Source organism: Falco rusticolus, chromosome 7 (assembly GCF_015220075.1).
Source record: "Falco rusticolus isolate bFalRus1 chromosome 7, bFalRus1.pri, whole genome shotgun sequence".
NCBI classification, from domain to species: Eukaryota; Metazoa; Chordata; class Aves; order Falconiformes; family Falconidae; genus Falco; species Falco rusticolus.
The window spans coordinates 13,557,152-13,578,858 of record NC_051193.1 but is presented as its reverse complement, the minus strand read 5'-3'; the positions used below and the strand labels follow the sequence as shown (position 1 = coordinate 13,578,858).

General features: G+C 38.8%; 1 protein-coding gene across 2 annotated transcripts in view; it reads left to right on the top strand.

Annotated features, from left to right (window-relative positions):
- ADAMTSL3 (ADAMTS like 3) overlaps nucleotides 1-21,707 on the top strand; it is a 187,628-nt gene that overhangs the window by 123,203 nt on the left and 42,718 nt on the right. For both annotated transcript variants that reach the window (XM_037394433.1, XM_037394432.1), the window contains exons 9-16: nucleotides 216-373; nucleotides 1,340-1,451; nucleotides 4,187-4,325; nucleotides 5,945-5,995; nucleotides 10,147-10,351; nucleotides 11,219-11,366; nucleotides 12,808-12,892; nucleotides 19,671-19,957. In XM_037394433.1, coding sequence (XP_037250330.1) covers nucleotides 216-373; nucleotides 1,340-1,451; nucleotides 4,187-4,325; nucleotides 5,945-5,995; nucleotides 10,147-10,351; nucleotides 11,219-11,366; nucleotides 12,808-12,892; nucleotides 19,671-19,957 — 1,185 coding nt within the window. The remainder of the gene's footprint in view (nucleotides 1-215; nucleotides 374-1,339; nucleotides 1,452-4,186; nucleotides 4,326-5,944; nucleotides 5,996-10,146; nucleotides 10,352-11,218; nucleotides 11,367-12,807; nucleotides 12,893-19,670; nucleotides 19,958-21,707) is intronic.

Genomic DNA, 21,707 nt, shown 5'->3' with positions numbered 1-21,707 from the left:
GTGTTCAGGCAGATACTCCTGTGCTGACATGTCAAGCAATTATATATCAGCCTATAATCTGAAGCAGCCAATATTCTCACAGCTATTCTGTGTGGGTTTTTAACGCACATATACGGCAGTTACTTGCAAGGCAGAGTTGTAAACATTACTTTCTGACTTCCTTGAAAGTAAAAAATATCCTGTTTAAATTTACTAAGTGCATGTTTCTTCTTTAGTTATAGAGTCAAAAACTCTACAAGGAGACAAGGGAGAGCACAGTTTCAATGCTGCTGGAACATTTGTCATAGAAAATACAACTGTTGAATTCCAGAAGAGTACAGACAGGGAAATCATAAAGATCCAGGGACCTCTTGGAGCAGATTTCATTATCAAGGTGGGATGTGTATGTACAAATCTACAAAGATATTGCAAGTATGTGCAACAGAGTCGGTGGCTGTCCATCAGGTTGTAGCAATACAAAATCTTTTAGCTAGCAAATAAGGAATCCTAATTACAGTCCAGAGATAATTTACACTAAGAATACCCAACAAATTAAAATGTTATGAGGTTGATGTCTTTGCTATGGTGGAAAGTACCACAGGATCTTTAACATTAAAAATGGCCAGGACTTTTGATTTAAATATTACTGAAATAACAACAGCATGATCTGGTGCAGTGGATTGGTGTTAATCCAATTGAAGACTGCCACCTACTGAATCTGAGCATTGCTTCCAGCAGTGCCCTGGAATCTCCCTCAGACATTGCTAATCCAGCTACTCACCATTCCTAATCCTTTTAAGTTTCTCTTCTACCCAGATCACATACATGCAGATATTTATATATAGAAACATATCAACATTTGGCTGCCAAAGGAAGATAGTCATACAGATTGGAAATTGCAGGTGTTTCAATATTATCATGCCACTTGTTTTTATCTGTCACGTTGTAGAAATAGACTTCCAGTAGGTTTTTTTTTTGCATCTCCAATATTACATGTCCAGTTAGACTTGCCTAAATATGAACCAGTGTGTTTATTTTAATTATAGACTTACCTCTCCAGCAAATTTTAAAAATTTTGCTAACAAAGAGATAAAGGAGTAGAATGTGGTTAGGAACTTTGCCAATCAAGGATAGATAATCAAGTAGTCACATTAGTACCTTGAATAATTTGAAAAACAATGCAATGTACAAGCATCTGACTATTGGAAACTTAAACATAGTTGTCACTCTAGACTTTCTAGAGGTTTTAGGTCTGTTATCATATCACTCTCTGTACTGCTATTATATATGAATTATGTTTTTAAATTATATGAACAGTGGAGTACAGTGTACACATGTGTTGTAAAGAAAATTTCTTCAGACCAGGTACTCTGGATCAAAAGAGAGTGTGGTTCAGTTCTTTTTCTATCAACCCATCAGTCATCAGTGGAGACAAACAGAGTTCTTCCCCTGCACAGTGACATGTGGAGGAGGTAAGTAATGGCAATTCTTCAGGAGTGTTTACAACTGAAGAATAAAGGTGGCTGATTTACAGCCTTCATTCTGCATTTTAATTGATTAAATGTTTGTGTTTCTTTGCACTGGTGGTTCTTCAGAAAAATAAATGACAGAATAGCAGGTAAATTGGTTGGTTCAGTTAGTATGGGGTGGGGGGTGGGGGGGTTATGCCTTATATTACTGGAAGTCACGTTTTCCCATAAGGAATGATTGTTTGGATAAGAGCCTTGATGAAGAAATGAAGATATGACATTCAAAGTGGAAAATGACAAATCGTTAAGGATATTGTGGGAAAGGAAGCAAAGAAATACAATGAGATTTTAAAATAAGAGTAATCAAAAAATGAAGAAAGAATTTCTGGCCACAGTAGTAGACATGAGGGAGGGTCTTACGAACGCTTAGTTCAGAAATTAGTTACACAGAAAGCAGAATAAGTAAATAGAATTTCAAAACAGCTACCAGCAGTACCTTTGGCTGTCTGATCTTAGACACTTTGTCCCGATGGTTAGAGCAGCAGGTAGTGTGTTGTAGCATCTACTCCTGGTTTAAACACTACAGCTTATTGATGGTTAGACGAAGTGCAGCTCAGCTTTGCTACTGCTCATCCAGCCCAGGTCACTGCTTGTCATGTCTGGTTCCGCAGAAAGTGTGACCCCCTGGTAGGAGGAGTGTTTGACGTAGTCGGTAGCTATTTCAGTTCAGCTAGCGTTATCCAGCTCACGGTTAAACAGACGGGCTACTAGTGATACTGGTGTCGTGATTTTCTTGGAGAGTACAAATATGTAAATAGTTACTTGGGGCATGAGTAAAAAGAATGAAAGATGTTTAAAGCACAAGCAGAGTCTGGGGATCTCTTGATGGGCCATCCGTTTTGGCACTTGCACCTCACTTAAATCTGAAATACAGGCCATATATGTGTGTAATATGTAGTCCCACAGGAAACTACTGTATTCTATAAGGTACTTGGCCTCATGAAGCATGATGCTGAAACTGTGAGTAGTAATAAATATCCTATGGTAATTCTATCACACTGTTCATGATTTTTTCCTTAACCTATCTGATAAGGAAAGAAGTATAAAGCATCACAGCTATTTTTGAGGATTGCATGTATTGAGGATTGCGTGCACACACTGGATAACTCAAAGGACATATTTACTTTCAGAGTTATTGGCTCAAATCCAGCCTTAATCAAACTGGTGTTATGCTTTGAATATTACAGCTACATATCAATCTCTTTGAAATTAGCCAGGGTTTTCAAAGCCCTACTTCATAGCTGCATGGCTATAATATGAAACTGGTACCTTTATCAACAGGGCTGGACACTTTTGATAGCTGTCCTGAGAGAGGCCAGTAACTGAAAAGGCACTGAAACTAAGCTACTGCTTATCCATGAAAGTAGTAGCGTTAAGAATGGCATATTACTGAGGCGTGCTTGCAGCTGCCTGGCTTTAACCTGTTATCATAAAGTGAATTTAGTATCCAGATTGTCTGTTTGACGTCTTTTACTGGCAGTAAAAGAAAAAATTCCTCACAACAGAGACTTGGAATCAGTGCACCACCATTCCTCACTTGGATGCTGCTTCTATATTTAATTCTGTAATCTCCATGTGTGGAAAGGGGGAGTGTGATGGGCATCTCAGCAAAGTTGAGCAGGAATGAGCAAGAATGTTTAAAAATTGTGTTTATCTTGTTTGCAAGTGACATATCTTTTGGGTCCTTGCCGTACTTATAAGAACTGGAACATGCACGCTTTGAGCACTGGAACTGCTTAGTTCTTCATGGTTATCACTCTCATGCATGATGACACTTTGAATCAGCCAAAAGACACACAACTGAAGCCATTGATACATGATACTTAGCATTTTCAGTAGACACTGGGACTTGTGCTGTTAGTTTATTGACTCTATTTGATTTTACTTCTTGTGGTTTCAAACTTTTTTTTCTTTGCACATACCAGAACATCCTCCTCCTCTCCTCAGTTTAACTCCAAGTCAGCTCTTTTGAATGAGTCTTTTTTTCTTAACCAAAAAAGCAACCTCGTGGTTTATTAAACTCAGAACACTTCTTGTAACCAGTCTCCACATAGATTTTTTTTTTTTTCCACCAAGTAGTTACTTCAAGTTTTCTTTTGTTGGCTTTTCAGTGAGGAATGTTCTTGAAACTATTTCTTGGTTTTCTACGGTTTAACTTAGCAATGTTTTTGGATCCCATCTTCAATTCCTCTGGCTTTCTGTTTTAAGTATTTATTTTTTTTAGCATGCGTGACTGTGTAATACAGCTTTCTAATATACATGGTAACTCCTCCTTGGGGGAGGCAGTTATAAATTGTGGAACATGTAGTAGAACCATATGACTTTGCAGGATTGCCTCTGTGACAGGTGAGCTCCTCCCAGTACATGTATTCCTGCATCACATAAAAAATATGCTTGCTCTTTTTTACTCTTACACTCAGAATATAATTAAAATAATGTGCCAGAGTCTCATCTAGTGTTACGATAGGTTAATATAATTGTCATGCTGAATTACCTTCGATGGAGATCTGGTCCTGCATGGGTTTGTGCAGTGTTTGCTTGGTTAGAAGCAAACGAGAGTAACACGGGAAATCAGTTCAATGGGCAGCGCATTACTGGGGGGGACGGATGGGGCAGGCGGGAATAAGGCTGCTTTAATTTGTCTCCATTACCAAAATTTAACATTGCTTCTGCATTAGGTTATCAGCTTAATTCAGCTGAATGCGTGGATATTCGTCTGAAGCGTGTTGTTCCTGACCACTATTGTCATTACTATCCAGAAAATAAGAAACCAAAGCCCAAGCTGAAAGAATGCAACATGGATCCCTGCCCTTCTAGGTTTGTATGTCAGATAAATGTCAGTGGGCAGTATACTCAGCTACTAAGGAACAAGCAATCGTATTTACTTAATTTCAGTTCTTTTCATCTTTAAATTAACTACTTTAGAAACGTACTAAGGCTACTAGATCTTGGTTGGTTATTGCACATGTTAAAGGCTGATGTCTGGCACCACTGCCAATAGGTTTGTAGCATTTCTTCAGTGTTGCAGAATAGGAGATTTTTGCTTTAGGCAAAGATACTGCGAATATCAATTTGCCTGTTCAAGGGCTAATTCTACTCTTTTTTTGCTGAGTGGTACAGCAATAGTACAAGTATTTTATGAGAGTGTGTGAGGAGCACCGATTGTTTGCCTGCTTTTGGATTTATTGATGTTGCCATTCAGGATTTCTCATTAGATAGACAGTAGCTCCAGTTCTCAGTCAGCGTACAAGTTTTGCACATGGTTTAACTTGGTTTATTTGTCTGTCTGCTGTAACAGATGCATTCCTCATTTGTACTGTGGAGTTTGGGGAGGTTGTTTTGGCTTTTTACACTAAGAATTAAAAAAATATAAATAAATCAAACTAAATGTACTTGTGGTGCAAACACCACAGAATATTGTCACCAAACTGTAAAGGCTATAGTATACATAAATTGTATTGAATTGCACTACAGTATTTCAAACTAACTTTTGGATTGTCTGGTAAGGTTTCCTGGCTGTGCTAAAGAATCTTAAAATAACATCACAGTATCAAGTCCCAGAACCTCACATTAATATGCCAGCTGGCCGAGCTAGAGTTATATGCAAGAAGAAAAGGAAACACTCTCAATGGATTTAATTTCCTATAGCTAAACTGTCCATTTCCTTTCATTCCTGTTGAACATAATCGTTGATAGTGACCTCTAACAGTTATGGATGTGCAGACTTTCAAGTTTTTTTCCTGGAGAGTTGATCACTATATGGAGTGGTAAGACTTCAGTAATGCTTAATGGCAATGGATGCCAAATGTTGCAAAGCTGAAACAGGAAAATTAGGGAAAGAAAGGACATAATTATCTCTTTTTCCTTGCAATTTTAGCTTATACAGACAGAAAAAGGGAAGTACTACTGGTTATAGTATATATTTCTGGGTATTGGAAGTAAAGCTTTATGCCTACTTTATGCTGTGCAATTCAAATAAACAGCTCTAGAAGGGTCCTAAGCACCACTCAGGACCTATATAGGATTAATCCTGTGATGCATTTTCACTGCCACTCATGTTCCTCAGTGGTCTTTGTTACAGATACAAATATGTAACTGATTTCTTGTTAATGAAGTAGCACAGACCTAAAGGATCACTTGATAATAAATTTCTCTGCCTATGGATTGCTCATTTAATATTTATTTCATGGTATGAAGTGGAGAAGCTGTATGGTGAATAGATCTGTACCTGTGCAGGAAATGTATACGAGTCATTGTTTGCCACAAGTGTAATGTGTAATGAAAGTAAGATTCCCTCATTTCACATTGGGAATTGCTTACTTTAAGCATGATCATGTAAAAGCATGTACTTGATGTACATGAGAAATTATGTACATGATGCACATGAGAAATTATGTGTATGAGAAATTATGATGCAATATTTGTTTTCTTGACAGTGATGGATTTAAAGAAATCATGCCCTATGATCACTTCCAGCCACTTCCTCGGTATGTATAATCAGGATAGCATATGTGTCAGCATTACCGCAATTTTCACTGCAAATACACTGTTTGAGTACTAAGAACAGGGAACATCTTCTGATTTTTCCGTTGTAGGGGAGAGCAAGTTTATAACAAACCTGTACACGTTTTTGAGGCTTGTGTCTTATTTCAGTGTGCTCTAGATTATTAGCTTGACAGTAAGAGGATAATATGCTCTTCTTGGAAATACCAGTGTGGAAGGCTTCAGAATAAAGCATTGTCCCCCTAAGCCTTCCCCTGCTGAAGTGCTAAGAAGGGCATCTGCTTGAAAATGCATGTATGAATTCTTGTTTTGAAATGATTTTATTTTGAAGATTTATACAATTAATATATTCTTTTATAGAAGAGGTCTTCCTATGTTACAGGACTCTAGAAATTCTTTTTCCCTTGAGAGGTCTCATTCTTCTCATCTTTAGACCTGCACTCTATTTATTGACATTAAGACTGACATGTCACTTTAAAGATAGTGAGTTGTCTGAATATCTATTGCCTAAAATTAAGTCACCAGAGCACAGTTTGTTGCCTTTTTTTATTTTTTATTCTTTTACGTGAATCAGTCACAAGAATATAAAATCTCTCTGGAAGGCTTATATGTTTTGTAAAGAATGTTAGCACTAAAAAGCATTGAGACAGATTTACTGTTAGTGTAACAAATTATAGTTGATGGCATCAGATACATATTTATCTGACTTGAACCTCTGCTTTATTATGTCGTGAAATGAATGATGTGTATTTTTCTAAAGAAGTAAAGATATGAAGTAATATGAATGAAATCATAGACTTGCACAGCTCAGTGGAGCTACTGATTACAGCTGATATAAATGTCATAGTTTATTTCTGTAGCAATTTACACTTCTTGTGGATCTGCTGTCCTGTGATGTACTTTGGCTTTCATACATAGAGATATTTTTTTTTCCCCTCCACAGCTTTATCCTGTAAAGTTCCATAATTATATTCTGTGTCTCTCCCCTTTCATTTCTTCTGCCAATTCCTTTGTACTTCAGATCTCCTCTGGAACTCAGCACAATTTATTTACATGAGTATTTCATCTTCTGAACTGTTCAGGGCTTGAAGACCAGTTGGAAGAGAAATTTAATCCCCCTTTCTGTGCTTTACTGTGCTCAGCACGTTTGCATGACACTGCGGTGAGATAGATTATGTCTGCGATAAAACTGTGGGCAGGTTCTCTTATTTCAGACACTGAGATCTACAGTCAAAGGCCCACCTCATTTTGACACCTCAGTGTGTCCTGTCAGAAGGTGTCACAGTCTTCCCGGGTGATGCTCGGGAGTAAGAACTGTAAAACAGCAGATGGCCACGCAGGGCTTAGAGCTGGTGCGAGCAGGAAGGACAGAGGGGAAGTGGGCTGTGTTCCACTGGGAAGGTGCATAAAGAAACATAGCGAAGGTGTAAAAGCACCTTTTCTTGCTGGAATTTCTGAAAGAAAACAGCAGCTGAAACAGCCAGTTTGTGTACCTGCATTGTGCGGTGAATCTGGTCCAGCATGGATGCAAGTGTTGCTTCAGCGTAGCAAGATGCATTTTCTCTGTGCCGTTGCCTGTCAAGTAACTGCAATGCATTAGTCTGTGCCAGTTCTGCTGGGGCTTCTTCCACCTTTTCTTTTTGCTTTTTCTTTCCTTACCTGTTTCTTAACATGCTAACCCAAGTGTTCTTGCAAAGCAGGCAGAAACCCAAAGAACTGTAGACATGCTTGAGCAAAGCTGTACAGACTCCTTCACCTTGATCAGCAGTCATACATCACACCTCCTACATAACACGAGGGCCATGTGGAGGGCTGCCTTGCAGTCCTACGGCATTTACCACCACTTTCCCATTCACACAAGGAAGTTGTGGGAAAGTCATGGTGCGCACCGCAAGATCTTGAAAGAGTTCTCCTGTGGCTAGAGTTGTAAATGCCCCACTGAAATATTTTTACAGATGGAGAATTCTTTTGAAATAAATAGAAAAATTTCCCAGGATGAAAATTTTCTTTTAAAGCTTTTGGAAAGCCTCCATTTATTTCAGACTTGTTGGACTGTTGAGGATCCCTTGACAGCTGTGGGTTCTGGAAAGTATCTCCTTGACTGCTTGCCCAAGACCCCCCTTTTCCCCAGTAGCCATGGACCTCACTCCATCTTGAAAATGCTTATGGGAGTATGGGATCTGGAGTGTGTTTGAAACTGATGAGATAAAGAAAAACAACTATAAAACTTCATGCTATAAACACTTGCGGGGCTAGTATTACATATAGCACAGTGAGCCTTATATATATAAATCCATGAGCTGCTAATTCATTGAACAGTTAATTGCTCTTTAGTTCCTGACCATTTTTAAAGAAAATGAGTTAACGCTGGCCATTTATTTAAGTCAAAGAAAGGTGTAACTGTTGCTCTTCAAATGTATTTTGTACTTGTGTGTCTGATACAGATTTGTTCTGAATGCTTTTGAGTATGCACTCTCTAGTTAATGTTCCATGGCTTGCTGTATGTTTCATACTCATTCTTCTGTCGAGCTTAAGCAGGATTAATAGGTTTTTGTAGGCAGTTTACAATCGGAATTGCCCTTGATTTAACTGCTTTATCACAGAAAGTGCGTCATAATTACTTAAATTTACCATTGATTTATAAGCCTTTGCTTCATCTACTCTTAGATTATTACTTCCTTTATGATAGCTAAGCTACTCTTGATGAATTTATTTTGGTGGGATATTGTTGTACTTGCTGTGTCCATTGTTCATAATGGATGTAATTTTTTTCATGATCCTTTCAAAATGCCTGCAGGTGTAACAGGAATAAGTTTTAAACTAACAAATGTTGATGAACCACAAGATGTGCTGCAGGATTGAATCACTTCCCAAGTCTTAGCTTTTGATTTGGGTAGATGGTGGAAAGAAAGTGAGAGATAAGATGTGAAGGGTGAGGAAAAATTGCGTGGAGGTCAGTGGAACCTATAGACAAATGCTGTGATAGAAGCTTGTTATGTCTAAACATGACAGGAGCGGGACATTTTTGAAGTTAGTTTTTGTTGAGAAGTGATTGCTTAAATGCACATTCATGCTAAGATCAAGATATAAATGAAACAAAGTTTGTAATCTAAAAACCTCCATGTAATTCTTACTTCAGGTGGTGCAGCAATTTCCATCTTTATTGTAGATAGGCCAGGGATCATGGGTATATATCCATTTTGAAGATATTCCCTCCCAGCAGGTGGTTGGTCATCCCTCTGTTGGAGGCTGCTGCCCCACAGTTCTGCTGGTTGACAGGGCTGTGTGAGTTTTCCTTAACCTGTGTGTTGCCTGACTTCAGGAGAAATCAGCTGGGTTAGCTGGAGCAGCTGAAACGGATGACCCTTTTGCTTGAAGCAAGTTGGAAAGTGTGAACACAAAGTCATTCAACAGCATTTCAGTGAGGGTGGAAAACTCTTACAGAACTGCAGTGATGACCAGCCAAATGATATCTGTCACAATTTAATTTGTTCACAGTCCTTATGGATGAAGACAGTTTGAAATGAAATGGCCGGGTTTACTCAAAGCAAGTATTAGAGTTCCCATAAAAATTATTTCATTAACAGATTTTTTTAAGGGTAGTCTGCATGATGTGGGTAGTGATGAGCAGCCGTGGGTAATATCATCCTCAGTCAGCACAGCCAGCTCTGTCTTTGTCTTTGGACTTCATATAATCTCAAGTACATGTGTTTCTCGGTCTCCGACAATGATAATAAGGGTATATGTGACCAAGTAAATTAACTGTGAAAAATAATCTATTTAAATGATTTAGACTATTTGCAAATAAAATCATTCCAGTAATTGAACCTAGTATATTTAGGGTCTTTAACTCATGTATGAGAATAAGATTTTCAGTTATTTTGGGAAATGTACTTAAATCTGTAGTTCTATTTTTCTTCTCATTTTGCACATGAATTTAAGCTGGAATAAAGCAAGGTAGCTCTGTAATTCCATGTATTTATATTCAGTGTGTGGTCAGGATCCAGCAACTAAACTATCAGTGAGTTTTAATGACACTAAGGTTGGACTGAGGATTTTGCACTTTTAATAGAAGTTAGTTGAATAATAATAAAAAAGAAGCCTTATTTTTAATGTGTGCGACTTCTTTTTCTAGGTGGGAACATAATCCTTGGACTGCATGTTCTGTTTCCTGTGGAGGTGGTATTCAGAGGAGAAGTTTTGTCTGTGTAGAGGAGACCATTCATGGAGAGATACTGCAAGTTGAAGAATGGAAATGCATGTATGCCCCTAAGCCCAAAGTCATTCAAACCTGCAATCTGTTTGATTGTCCTAAATGGGTGGCAATGGAATGGTCTCAAGTAAGTTGAAAAGTAATTGGGACCTTTATTCTAGTTTTCTAAAGGAAGCCTCTAGTCTTGCATTACTATGTACTTGTGAGCACGAGGCTATTGGAAAAATGTAGCCCTGCAAGCATAATTTTTAGTACTATGTAGGAGAAGTTTGTGCTAAGTAATTTGGCTTGATAATCGAAATCTTACCATGCCTGTGTGGAGAAAAATTCATATTGAATTATTTATGCATGTTGAATTCCTGCTTTACACAAAGGAGAGGTTAGAGCCAGAGGTCAGGCCCCTTTGCAATCAGGTCATTTGTCTCTCAGTTCTTGATAAATGTAGTATTTCACGGCAAGTAATAGCTAAAGGCATATCTGTCTAGGGGCTGACATGTCTGCAGGGGTGATTTTCCAGCATTCTTACCTTTCATTATAGTAACAAGAACATAAAGCCAACTTATTTTGGCTGTAGTTATCTGATACAGCCAGATAGCTCAACACTTCTATAATTCCTTAGTTCATCCAAATGACATCACTGACATAAAGAAACTGTTCTTGCAGCACGTCTGACCCAGCTTTAACTGAAAATGACCACTGTAAGAGAGCATTTTCTCAGTACATAGCCACCTCTGTTTCAGACTGTTGCCAATCAGATAAGCTTTACAGAACCCCATGAAATCATTTGCATTCCCCAAACTTAGACGTTTTTTCCATCATCAACCTTTTCTTTATTCACCTAGCAATGCAGGCACAAATTCATATGTCTCCGATGCCTGATTGATTGTGGAAAAACCTTAGTGAACACATCATCAGTGCTTCTAACTTGTTTTTTAACAGTATTTGTAAATATAATAAAAAAGAAACTGTCAGATGGTTTCATTGTCTCCTGTAGTGCACAGTGACCTGTGGCCGAGGCTTGCGTTACCGAGTAGTGCTGTGTATTGACCACCGTGGGCAGCATGTTGGTGGCTGCAATCCACAACTTAAACTACACATAAAAGAAGAGTGCATTGTGCCAATACCATGTTACAAGCCAAAAGGTAACTGGAATTTTGTCTGGGTCTGTTATTGTTTCACATTTTTGTTAAGAGAATTAAAAGCCCCTGGTAACCTTTTTTTTCAGAAATGCCAGAAGCTGGAATTTACTAGGACTTATTTCAGTTTTGGCAGAAACAAGCATTTTAATTATTGGTGCTAGGAAAAGTGCCCTGCTGATATTTTTTGCTGATGTGGCCAGACTGTCATGAAGTGAACATGCTAACTAAGTCTATACAGCCTGGTCAAATTGGGAAAACCAGAATTAATGAGATCAACATGGGGAGGAGCAGCTGTTCAATAATACTTGAAATTGGAATGGTACTCCATAGGTAGCACTTGGGGTCTTGTTCATTTATATCTCATTAAATGTGTCAACATTCCCAGTGGGCCTCATCAGTTTGTTGTTATAATTAAGCTGATTTCGTTTTCTCTTCCCCATTTCTGTGTATTTAAAAGGTCTGTAACAATGATGTAAATTGACAAATATTCTCTAAGAGAGTTGGTAAGGCATGAAACTGTAGGTCAGAAGTGAAAAGAAAAAGCAAAGATGAGGGGTGGTGGAAACCAGTATGTCTTGTCCCTTGCTCATTTCTGTCCCTCTGGGCCCAGGAAACTTTAGAGGGTGCTACTCCCATTCTTTCAGGTTTTATTGAAAGGCTTTTATTTCAGCCATCCACAACTCACCATAAAGGTTTACACAGAGAAAGTGAAAGCTATCTGTAGACAACCCTATGTTTCTCTTTAGGATGTTTTCAGACTTTAGAGAATTCTTCAGGCAGAAAACTATTCAGGGTTAAACCATGAAGTAGAAACTAGCACTGAAGTTTTACGAACCTTCTGGGATTTTACTTAAGTTTGGAGGCACAGATCCTCAACTGGCTTACAGTACTCCTAAAAAAAAGGATCACAGAAGTGTAGGACATATAGACAGATAAAAAAGTTGGTGTTTTTTAAATTAATTTCCAATTTTGGGAAAGTTGGCTAACTCTGCAAAAAAACCCAGTATTTTCTGTGAAAATTTTCTAGTGAAGCCAGTCTATCTGGAGAGCAATGTACATTTGCTATGCTCTGGCTTCTTTTTCAGCTATAAACTTAAGTTATGATGATAATCCATTACGCTGAGATATAAGCTACAACCTACTAGAGACTGCCTGCATTTGGGGAATATGTGGGAAGGAAGTAGAAGATTAAATAGGAATGGAAATTGGATTACTAGGACCCTCTCAGTAAAAAGGGGTGTCAGAATGGAGCTCAAACATAATGAAGACATTTTCTAGTAAATTGTTTATTATCCAGTATATCTTTATTCAAAAGCATTAGATCAATAGACAATGTAAAGTGTTAAGTGCTAAGGTGAACAGTGCTAACATCTACATATTGCTTTGATTTTGGAGGAATTACTGAATGTTTTGGTTTGTTTGGGTTTTTTTTTTTTTGTAACAGAAAAAAACCCTGTGGAAGCAAAATTGCCGTGGTTTAAACAGGCACATGAAATGGAAGAGACCAGAACAGTCTCGGAAGAGCCAACGTAAGTACATTGTGTGTTACAGTGACGAAACTTTTCCAACATGTTTTGCAGATCATCTGGAATGACAGTTGCTGTGCAGTTTTCTTTGACAGTTGGCCTTCCTTGGGAGATGAGTTGTGTTATGAGCTGTTCCTAATTTTACATCTCAATAGCTTTGCTTCTGGAGCTCCTGTTCTGGATGACACAGAGCTACTGTGTTAGTAGTGACCCTGTATCATTCAAGCAATGCAAAGGGATCTTCATTTAGCCTAATTAAACCCCAATTAATGATGTGGAAGCATTTCAGCAGATGTAAATTAAATAAATTCAGTTTTATCCCAGTCATTGCTGTTACCTCAAGGATGTAGTGGTTGTATTAAAAATTAAGAGGTACTTTGTAGGGTTGCCAGGGTTTCCTTGGGGAGTGAGACCAATGCGTAAATAAAGTGAGAAAAACCTGCTGATCTCTGAGCTTAGCTAAATCTATGCGGGTAAGTTGTGATATTTTACATGTGTATATGTGTGAAATAACATCTGGATTTTGTGAGTCCCTTTAAGAGCTGACAGGGGTAAGCCTTGCAACATTTAAGTCTTGGGCATGAAAGCATGACTTAAATCCAGCTACACTTACTCCTGTCCCTTGTATGTTAGGGCATCCACACAAGTGCTTATATACCCTGTGTTAATGTTTCATGTATATTTGTATCTAATATATTCAATATAGAGTATACAACTTTCTAGAAAATAGAAATGTTCTATAAGGTTTTCATGAGAGATTTTGAACAGCATTTTGTTGTGCTGTGCCAAATTCTGCACTCATTTGTAGTAATGTTAGTTTAAAATAATTTAGATGAGCTTGCTGAAGTTACTTTGGATTTATATTGCTCTGAGAGCAAAGCGTGCCCTATAACTTCTTATTTTTCTTCCTCCATCTAGCTATTCCTGATTTTTTGGCACACATGCACCAGCAGGTGTGATCATGAGTAATAAAATCTTTACACCTGCACTGACTCACAGAAGAAACCTCTTGCCAAACAGGTGTTTGCATAGTTATGGTGACTGTACTTTAAACTTTTCACTGCTCTAGCCTTTCAAGTCAAGTGTCAACCTACTGTGAGTGGTTATTTCACTCTCCAAATTGGTGGCCCTGAATTAAGGCAGGGTAGTAGCAAAGGTATAAAAATGAAGTGTGATTGTCGAAGGGGGTGATGCAATCAAATGTGCCTGTTGAATGTCAGCATATCAGAATGAAGGTATATAAGGCCACCTCTAAAGAGGATTCAGCATGAAGCTGTAAAGAAAGTGATCTCTAGCATTATGAGATCGTGCTGTGGCATCCATGAGCTAATGTAGCCTCTAGGTTTTTAAGATCATTCAGCAGCAGTCTGACAGAACAGGCAGGGAGGACCGGCAGGGGCACAGCGTGCTGGTTCAGAGTATATTTAGAATATAATAGAGCTGAGCCGGAAGGTTTGTAATGGGTTCCCTTGTACCTTGCCCTCACAAAGAAAGCCGTTATTCGTGCCTTCCTAGGCATGACCGAGGTATTCCACTGTGGCCTCACAGCGTGAATGCAGCCGTGTTCGAGTTCTCACTGCACGTCCTGTCACAGCTGTGCAGTTTTGCAGTTCCTTGGATCTTTACTCTTTTGTTTACTCTGGAGACCTAGATTTTCATGAACATTTTTTTAAAATTCATGATCCTCATTCTGTCCTGAGACTCTTTCCTTCACGTTTTCCAGAAGCATCTCCCCAAGTCTAAAAGGTTTCTCCAGCCACTTCTTGCTGATGCCTCTTCTCTGCCATCCTTCTCTGATCCTGAGGTGTTGCTGGGGTGCTGTGCTTCCCTAGCCTGGGGAGTCTGGGCTCTCCTAGGGCCCAGCTCTAATGCTGCAGCCATATTCCTTATTAATTTCTTTTTACTTGTCTTCTGGTGCCGCCTGCTCTTACTTTATTCTAAGGAAGCTGGCAGGTAAGGAGAAATGAGAAATAACTACTCCCTGACTTCATTCCCTTTTGCAGATTGCCTGTTGGTCCTGTGGACAATGGTTTGCAACCAGAGCAGTTTCTCAATAGATGCTTTAAATCTCATGCCCTAACTGTTCCCGTCTTTTCCAGCTGGAGTGCTGCTTTTTGGGGGTCAGCCTTTAGGGTTTAAAATAAACTGTAACAATAGGTTGTTACTTCTCCCAGAGTAAATTATAACAAGATTTCCCTCTGGTTTGGATCTGTTTAACTTTATTTTCTGTAATTTACACAAGGCACAGTGATAACTCATAGCCCACCTCTGCCTAGCAGGAGGCTTATGATTTCCTTGGTAAAATGCCATCACTTTTAATTTTAGTTATTCTGTTGTCATCCAGACTTAAACCACAATACGAAGTCTCAACTTCTAGTCCATCCTTTTATTACAACTGTCTTTCTAGGCTTTTGTGTAATATTTTAGTTGATAATGAATACGAGAATAAATGCAGCTGTGTTTTAGAACCCACAAATGATGAATATGCCAAAAGTAGCTTGTGGAAGATGAATAGTTCTGCTGCTGTGGTCTGCCATGGCTGCTGTCCTGAATTTACATAGAGGGGGAACATTCAAAAGCTGCTTTTTTTATTATTATTAGCAAAATAAAAAATGACTGCCCTTAAAGTGAGGCCAAGAAAAATTTAGTTCTGACCTTTTTAGTTTTGAGTTGTGGAATGTGATGACAGTTGATACCAATAATTATTTTAAACATTCTTCCCTCGAGCCTTCTTAGTTACAGGGGGATTCGCAGAGAAGATCCAGAAAGGTTTTTGCATCCTTTTTATTAATCATAAGTTAAAGGAATAGACACCTCAGCTGCCTTTCCCTGTCATGGCTTAGGACAAAACTAAAATGCTTTCAAAAGCTGATATATTTTTTCAGCAACCTGAACTAAAAAGTCATCACTAGTTTGTGTAGTCGCGGTGGCTGCATGTGAAATGCAGTGTCTCTCAAAGGTTCTTGCTCATTGCGTTTGAGTCATTTTCACAGAAACGTCCCCATCATGCCTTTAGTGATAAAGAATTACCTGTTTTTCACAGCTGCCTCTCTGAAAATGGGTGGGTAATTTTGTCCAACACATTACACTCAAGTCTGATAAAACCTGGCAGTGCAACTCTGCTTAGAGCAGGCAAGGGTGGTGCTTCAGGGGAGGGGTAGGGTGCCAGCACCATGGAAGTTCTGACCCAGTAAGCAGCCAACATTTTAGATGCTTCTGCAAGCTTTTATCCAGGCCCCTTGGCGCAGTAGGGTTGGATTGGAAATATCACAAAAGCAGTCCTTTTTTCAGGATTTAGGCATTTCCTGTCTTAACTGAAAGCAAGAACTGCAGGCTTGAGGAAAATAATAATGAAAAAAATAATACTGAGACACACCATGTTTTCCAAGTCTTTAGAAAGTTGCAGAAGGCTGTGTTGATTTAAGTTTTCAGTTCAGATTTGATTTGGTTGGCCTGGGCTGTTCTGTCCCAGTTATATCATCAGTAGTTTAGGTCACCGCTTCACTTCGCAGGTCATCCTACACTTGCTTTTTTAGTGTGTGCCAGGGGAATGCACATTTCCATTAGTGTTAGACTGGTAACGCCACAGCACGGACGTCCTCTCCGCTGCATCTGTAGTGTGTACATCATTTCTACTTGTGCAGATGACTACAGGAGCATTTGATTTCTACATTGAACTGGGAAGAATGACTGTACAAAAAGGCCAATTGTGGAAAGTTGTGCCTGCTTAGATTTGCATTTTTCCATTCTTTTCCTTTTTTTAATCAGGAGTCTCATCTGCAGACTTAGTTAGAGGTCTCAGAAAATTTTCAGAGTTGCCACCATCCTATCCATTCCATTATAAATTCCTGATGATCTGCAAGGCATCATAATACAACTGCTCTGATGCTTCTTAATCCTGACCTGAGATGACTCTGAAGTGTCTCCATCAAAGGCAGAGTGAATTTGATGATGGGAAGTATTGAATCAAAAGTATTGCCATGTGTGTGCTCTGAATGCCGCTGAGTAAAAAATATATCACTTCTGAGGCTGATGGAGTTTGCTTTAATGGTCTCTCACAGGCTTTGTTTGTGCATATGTTAAATAAAAAATAAAAATAAAAAAATAATCTGTCTGAACTCAAAATTCAGATACAATGCCAACCTCTGGAGTTCTCTCACTGTCCAATCAGTTCCTTGCTCAAATTTTGTATTAGCAGTCTCCATTGGCTGCTGTTGAAGGCACTTAAAGTGTGACTATAACATGATCATGCTTTGAAAAGTTATAGAATTTAGGATTTTAATAGCTAAATAGTCAAGTGACTAGTGTAGCAAATTCCATGTTAGAATAAAATAATTTGGGTGTTGTTTTTTTTTATCTTGCACTTTTCTGAAAAATACCATACACTAATCAACAGGAAAACATCAATTATAATATAGGCTTGGTATAAGTCGAAGAAAAAATGCTTAGAATTTTCTGAATTTCTTTATAAATCAATCAGTTGATTGAATGAAAGGATTGCTGTGGTTCAGAATTTCCTTTCATTTATACAGGAGTTCAAAAGAATGCATCATACGTTATTTTCGGAATGTTTTAATGCACTCAGCTAACAGTACACAAAACTAACACTGATGGCTGGTATGCTGCTGTCATGCTTTTAGCAAAAAAAGTTACTTGCTTTCAGACTGTAAACTGTTAGGTGTGGTCACACCACCAACCAACTCGTTTCAACTATATATGTCCACCAGTTTTATTTTTCTAATTAGCCACATAACCTCAAATGAACTTATACTTATTTTTTTACACAGAAGGAGGAGAAAGCCATAATTTTTTTAATCCTACACACAATGACCTTGATTGAATAAAGCACTTAAGCACAAGTTTAATTCTGAGCACATTATAGTCCTGTTGACTTCAAAGGACAGCTGATATGCTATAAGCTAGGCACATGCTTAAGCATTTTGTTGGATGAGGGTGATTTTGCCATGGCCACCCTATGTAGTTTGCATGGCTGTCTTTGAAAAGACTCTGAGATCTGATGGTTCAGGATTAAGCTGATTTTATCTATTGGGTAAGAGAACCCTTCCTGTGCAGCTTTTTCCCATAGGTGTTCAGTTAGAATTTGTTATCAAGAGCACCTGGACATTGACCCCTACCAGCTGTGCCGTTGGACTTGGTGGACTGTTAGGTTGCACCAGTAGGGCATTTACTCAGATTTTATCGCTGTAGGACACAGCTATCCACCATTTTGATAATACTCTTCCAATAAAAATCAATACTCTGCCCTTTCCTGAGTCTGTCAGGGACCAGCAAGCTCTAACTAACACTCTGAGGCTCTGTTCAAGGAAACTTTGAAGTAACAGGCATTGACATCTTTATCTTCATAGCAGAGTTGTGAAGATACTTCATTAACATCTCTTTAAAGAATAACCAGTTGCCTTGTAACCTTTATTGGAAATGAGAATAGTCTTTTCCACGGCAGACAGTCCGTCTTGAGGTCTATCCCAAGCACAGCTTGGGTGACGACCCCAAGGACTGTTAGAGTATCCTTATGGGTTACCCACTCATCTGTTCTCCTTTCTTCTGTTTGATTCTTCCTCTGTATATACTGGCAAGGAGTTGTTGGCTCAAGATGATAAACTGTCCACAGAATCAGCCACATTTTGTTGACATTTTTCTGTGCTTACTGTGTATGCAGAGTGTAAACACTGATTTTTGTCTTACATGACTGTTCTTATTTTCTTAAGGACAGCTTTCCTGCAGTGAAGAGAAAGATAATTCTTAATTAAAGATAAGGAGAAAATCTTTGAATCCTAATTTGACTTTTTCCTTCCAAATACATTTTTAGCATTGGTCAAATATATCCTTCTGTATCTCCCATTTGTGTTTTGACCATCAGCTACATTTGGACATATAATAAAGAGCAAGTGCAACCTTTTGAAAAAACATCCTATGAAACTCTGATTTCTTATAAATTGTACCCCAGAGCCACTTGGGATGACTTTATTAATGAAATTCAGCCCCTTGGGTCTAAGGCCATTTTGAAAATTACTATCGGATATTGATGTGACCCTCGAAGTCAAAGAATATTATAGATTAAAACCTCCTTTTATTCAGTAAATTCATGATCTGTAAAATAAGATCTTACTATAGTTCATCAGGAGCATAAATGCTTTCTAATAAAAATGAGGGATTTGTGACTGAGCCAGTTAGACCTCTTTATTGCAGATAAGAGGCTTCTTACAAGATTAAATCTGAGCAGCAGCCTGCGGTGGTATGCACTGGAGATAGCTAGATTTAAAAAGTGTTTTTATGCTGTCTGGTTGCTGATTATTGGTATGACAGAAGTTGATGGCCTTTCTCAGATTTAAGCAGACTGCAAATATACTTTTGGCATATGCCTAAGTCCGTGTACCTGGGGAGCTATTTTATATTGTAGAGATGTGTCTTCATGGAGTTTCTCCTTATTTTCCACTGAAGGAGTTTGAGGAAAGATTTAGGGAATGTCCTTTCCCCCCCAGAAAAAAAGATACAGCCTTCCCTGTTCTTTTGATTCTTTCTCCTCTTTTGCTACATCTTTTTTTTTTGTGAATTCTGAGAAATGGTCTGGGGTGGGAGGCAAGTGAAAGACTTAAGACACTTGATTATGCATTCCATTTGAGCATCAAATAGTATTATGTATTGTCTGCTGTGCGTATAAACATACATTTATGTATTTTAGCTATGTTTTAGCTCTGCACACACATACATAAATATATGGAACAAAATGACAGCGTTTCTACTGCCCTGTGATAATTTGCAGGTTTATTCCTGAGCCCTGGTCTCCATGCAGTGCCACGTGTGGCAATGGTGTACAGGTGCGAGACGTGAAGTGCCGAATTCTTCTGGCATTTACTCAGACTGAGGTTGAACTGCCTGAAGAGGAATGTGAAGATGTGAAGCCACCAACAGAACGCGTCTGTCACCAGGCATCCTGTGACAGTGATCCTGTCCCCTACACACCAGAATTTTCACATGCTGAAGATGGCAGCGTGACTTACGACTGGGAATACATTGGGTTTACTCCTTGTTCAGCTACGTGTCTCAGAGGTACCTTTATATATGTATTTATTTATCCCAAGTAGCAGGAATTGGGCATTGCTTGATGTTGTTGGGTCTTCTCTTCATGTTGCTCTATGCAGCTATGTTGATCTGTAGAAAAACATGCACCTTCAAGTTTTAACTGATTTCTAGGTTATTCATAGAGTATTTGAAACTACTTGGTTTCATTTATGTCCTGTGTTCAAACGTTGACTTTATCTGGTTAAGGTGCAAGAAGTTATTGATACAGCAAGTTGCTTTAGTCTTGCTGCGGGAGTCTCAGCTGTCAGGTAGTTGGTGGTATCAGTATGTTTAATGCATCGTTGATGGGCATGTTTAGACAACCTTTCTTTCTAGGAACTGAAAGTGTATAGTTTCAAAGTTAAAATTCCCATGTTAGTTATTTTGTATATTCCCAAATGCTGTCATTTTCTGCAGTACAGTAGGGATACAAAGCTGTAATTAGGGAGGTTTCGTTTCAGTCTGACCGGTGTGAACATCAAACGGGAGTTCGTTTAGGCCTTGGTACAGTACATGACTCTACAGGAGCTCTGTGCCATACATCTGTCTGCAAGTAGTTAGGCACATTCCTTTTTGGATGTAATCGAATCTCCCTGTTGTCCTAAGTACATGCTACCAGACAAGGTTGCTGGTGTTGCTGCTACATGCTGTACGCTGGGACCGAACACAAGTGAGTTATGAAGTGTTAAGTGGAAGCAGGGGAATTGTGAACACACCTATATATGACAGGACTGATGACATCAGTGGGAAGTGAAGACAGTTGTACCCATAGAAGAAATAAAAAATGTAGAAAAGGGGAGAACAGAAACAATTGGAAGCAGAGAGCCAGTCTAGAGCTCACAGAAAGCAGCCTCCTTTGTACTATTCACCAGTTCAAACCTGGAAGACAGAAGCTGGGAGGGATGCCCCAGAATGCTGTCAGCAGGATGGTAAGTGGCTGATTAGTGCCTCCTTTATCATTTACTACTGCTGTTTACTGATGGGGTTGATCCATAGGAACAGCAGCACATATGGTCACAAAAGTTGATGCATCCCATTCCCTCAGCCACCTTCAGTGGGCATTTTGACTGGCAAAGTAGAAGAGGCTGTAGTCCGAGTGTATCTGTATAAATGTGTGATGGTAATGACAGCTATTGTGACTAAGTGTCTGTCTTCATTTTGAGGCAGTTGTCTTTAGAAATAATAATTGTACCCTAAAGGAGGAATGAAGTTTTCATTACTACTAAATTGGTAGTTCTCTTTTTCATATCTCAACTGATTTTTGTAATGTGCAATCATTTCGTTGCCATCTTAAGTCCACTTTACTACTGCTATTTAGCCAGTATCTTCACCAAAGGTGTTCTGAAACTCCAAAGTTTTTGAACTTAGAGGGCATCAATAGACATTTAGGCTGAAATAATCTGTAGTCTTTGCCTGCTATTGCACATGTGCCTGTTTGCATTGCCTGCATCTCCACATGTGAGTTTGTCCATGCAAAAATGTTCATGTAAGAAGTTGTACTTGGAGTGCAAGCTGACAGAAATTTGAGGAGCCTGTACTGAAGACAGTAGTTTTGTTTGCCAGTGCAAAGGAACTTTGGAATGACTGATGAGGAGAATCCCATGATCAGTTTAATTGTATTCCTAAGGGAGCCAAGTGTGAATTCTGTTGCTGACTTCTGACCTTTCATGAATTTGTGAGATGTCTGACACAGAATTGTCCTAGAGGTGTTCATAGTAATCTGACCATTTGTCTGATA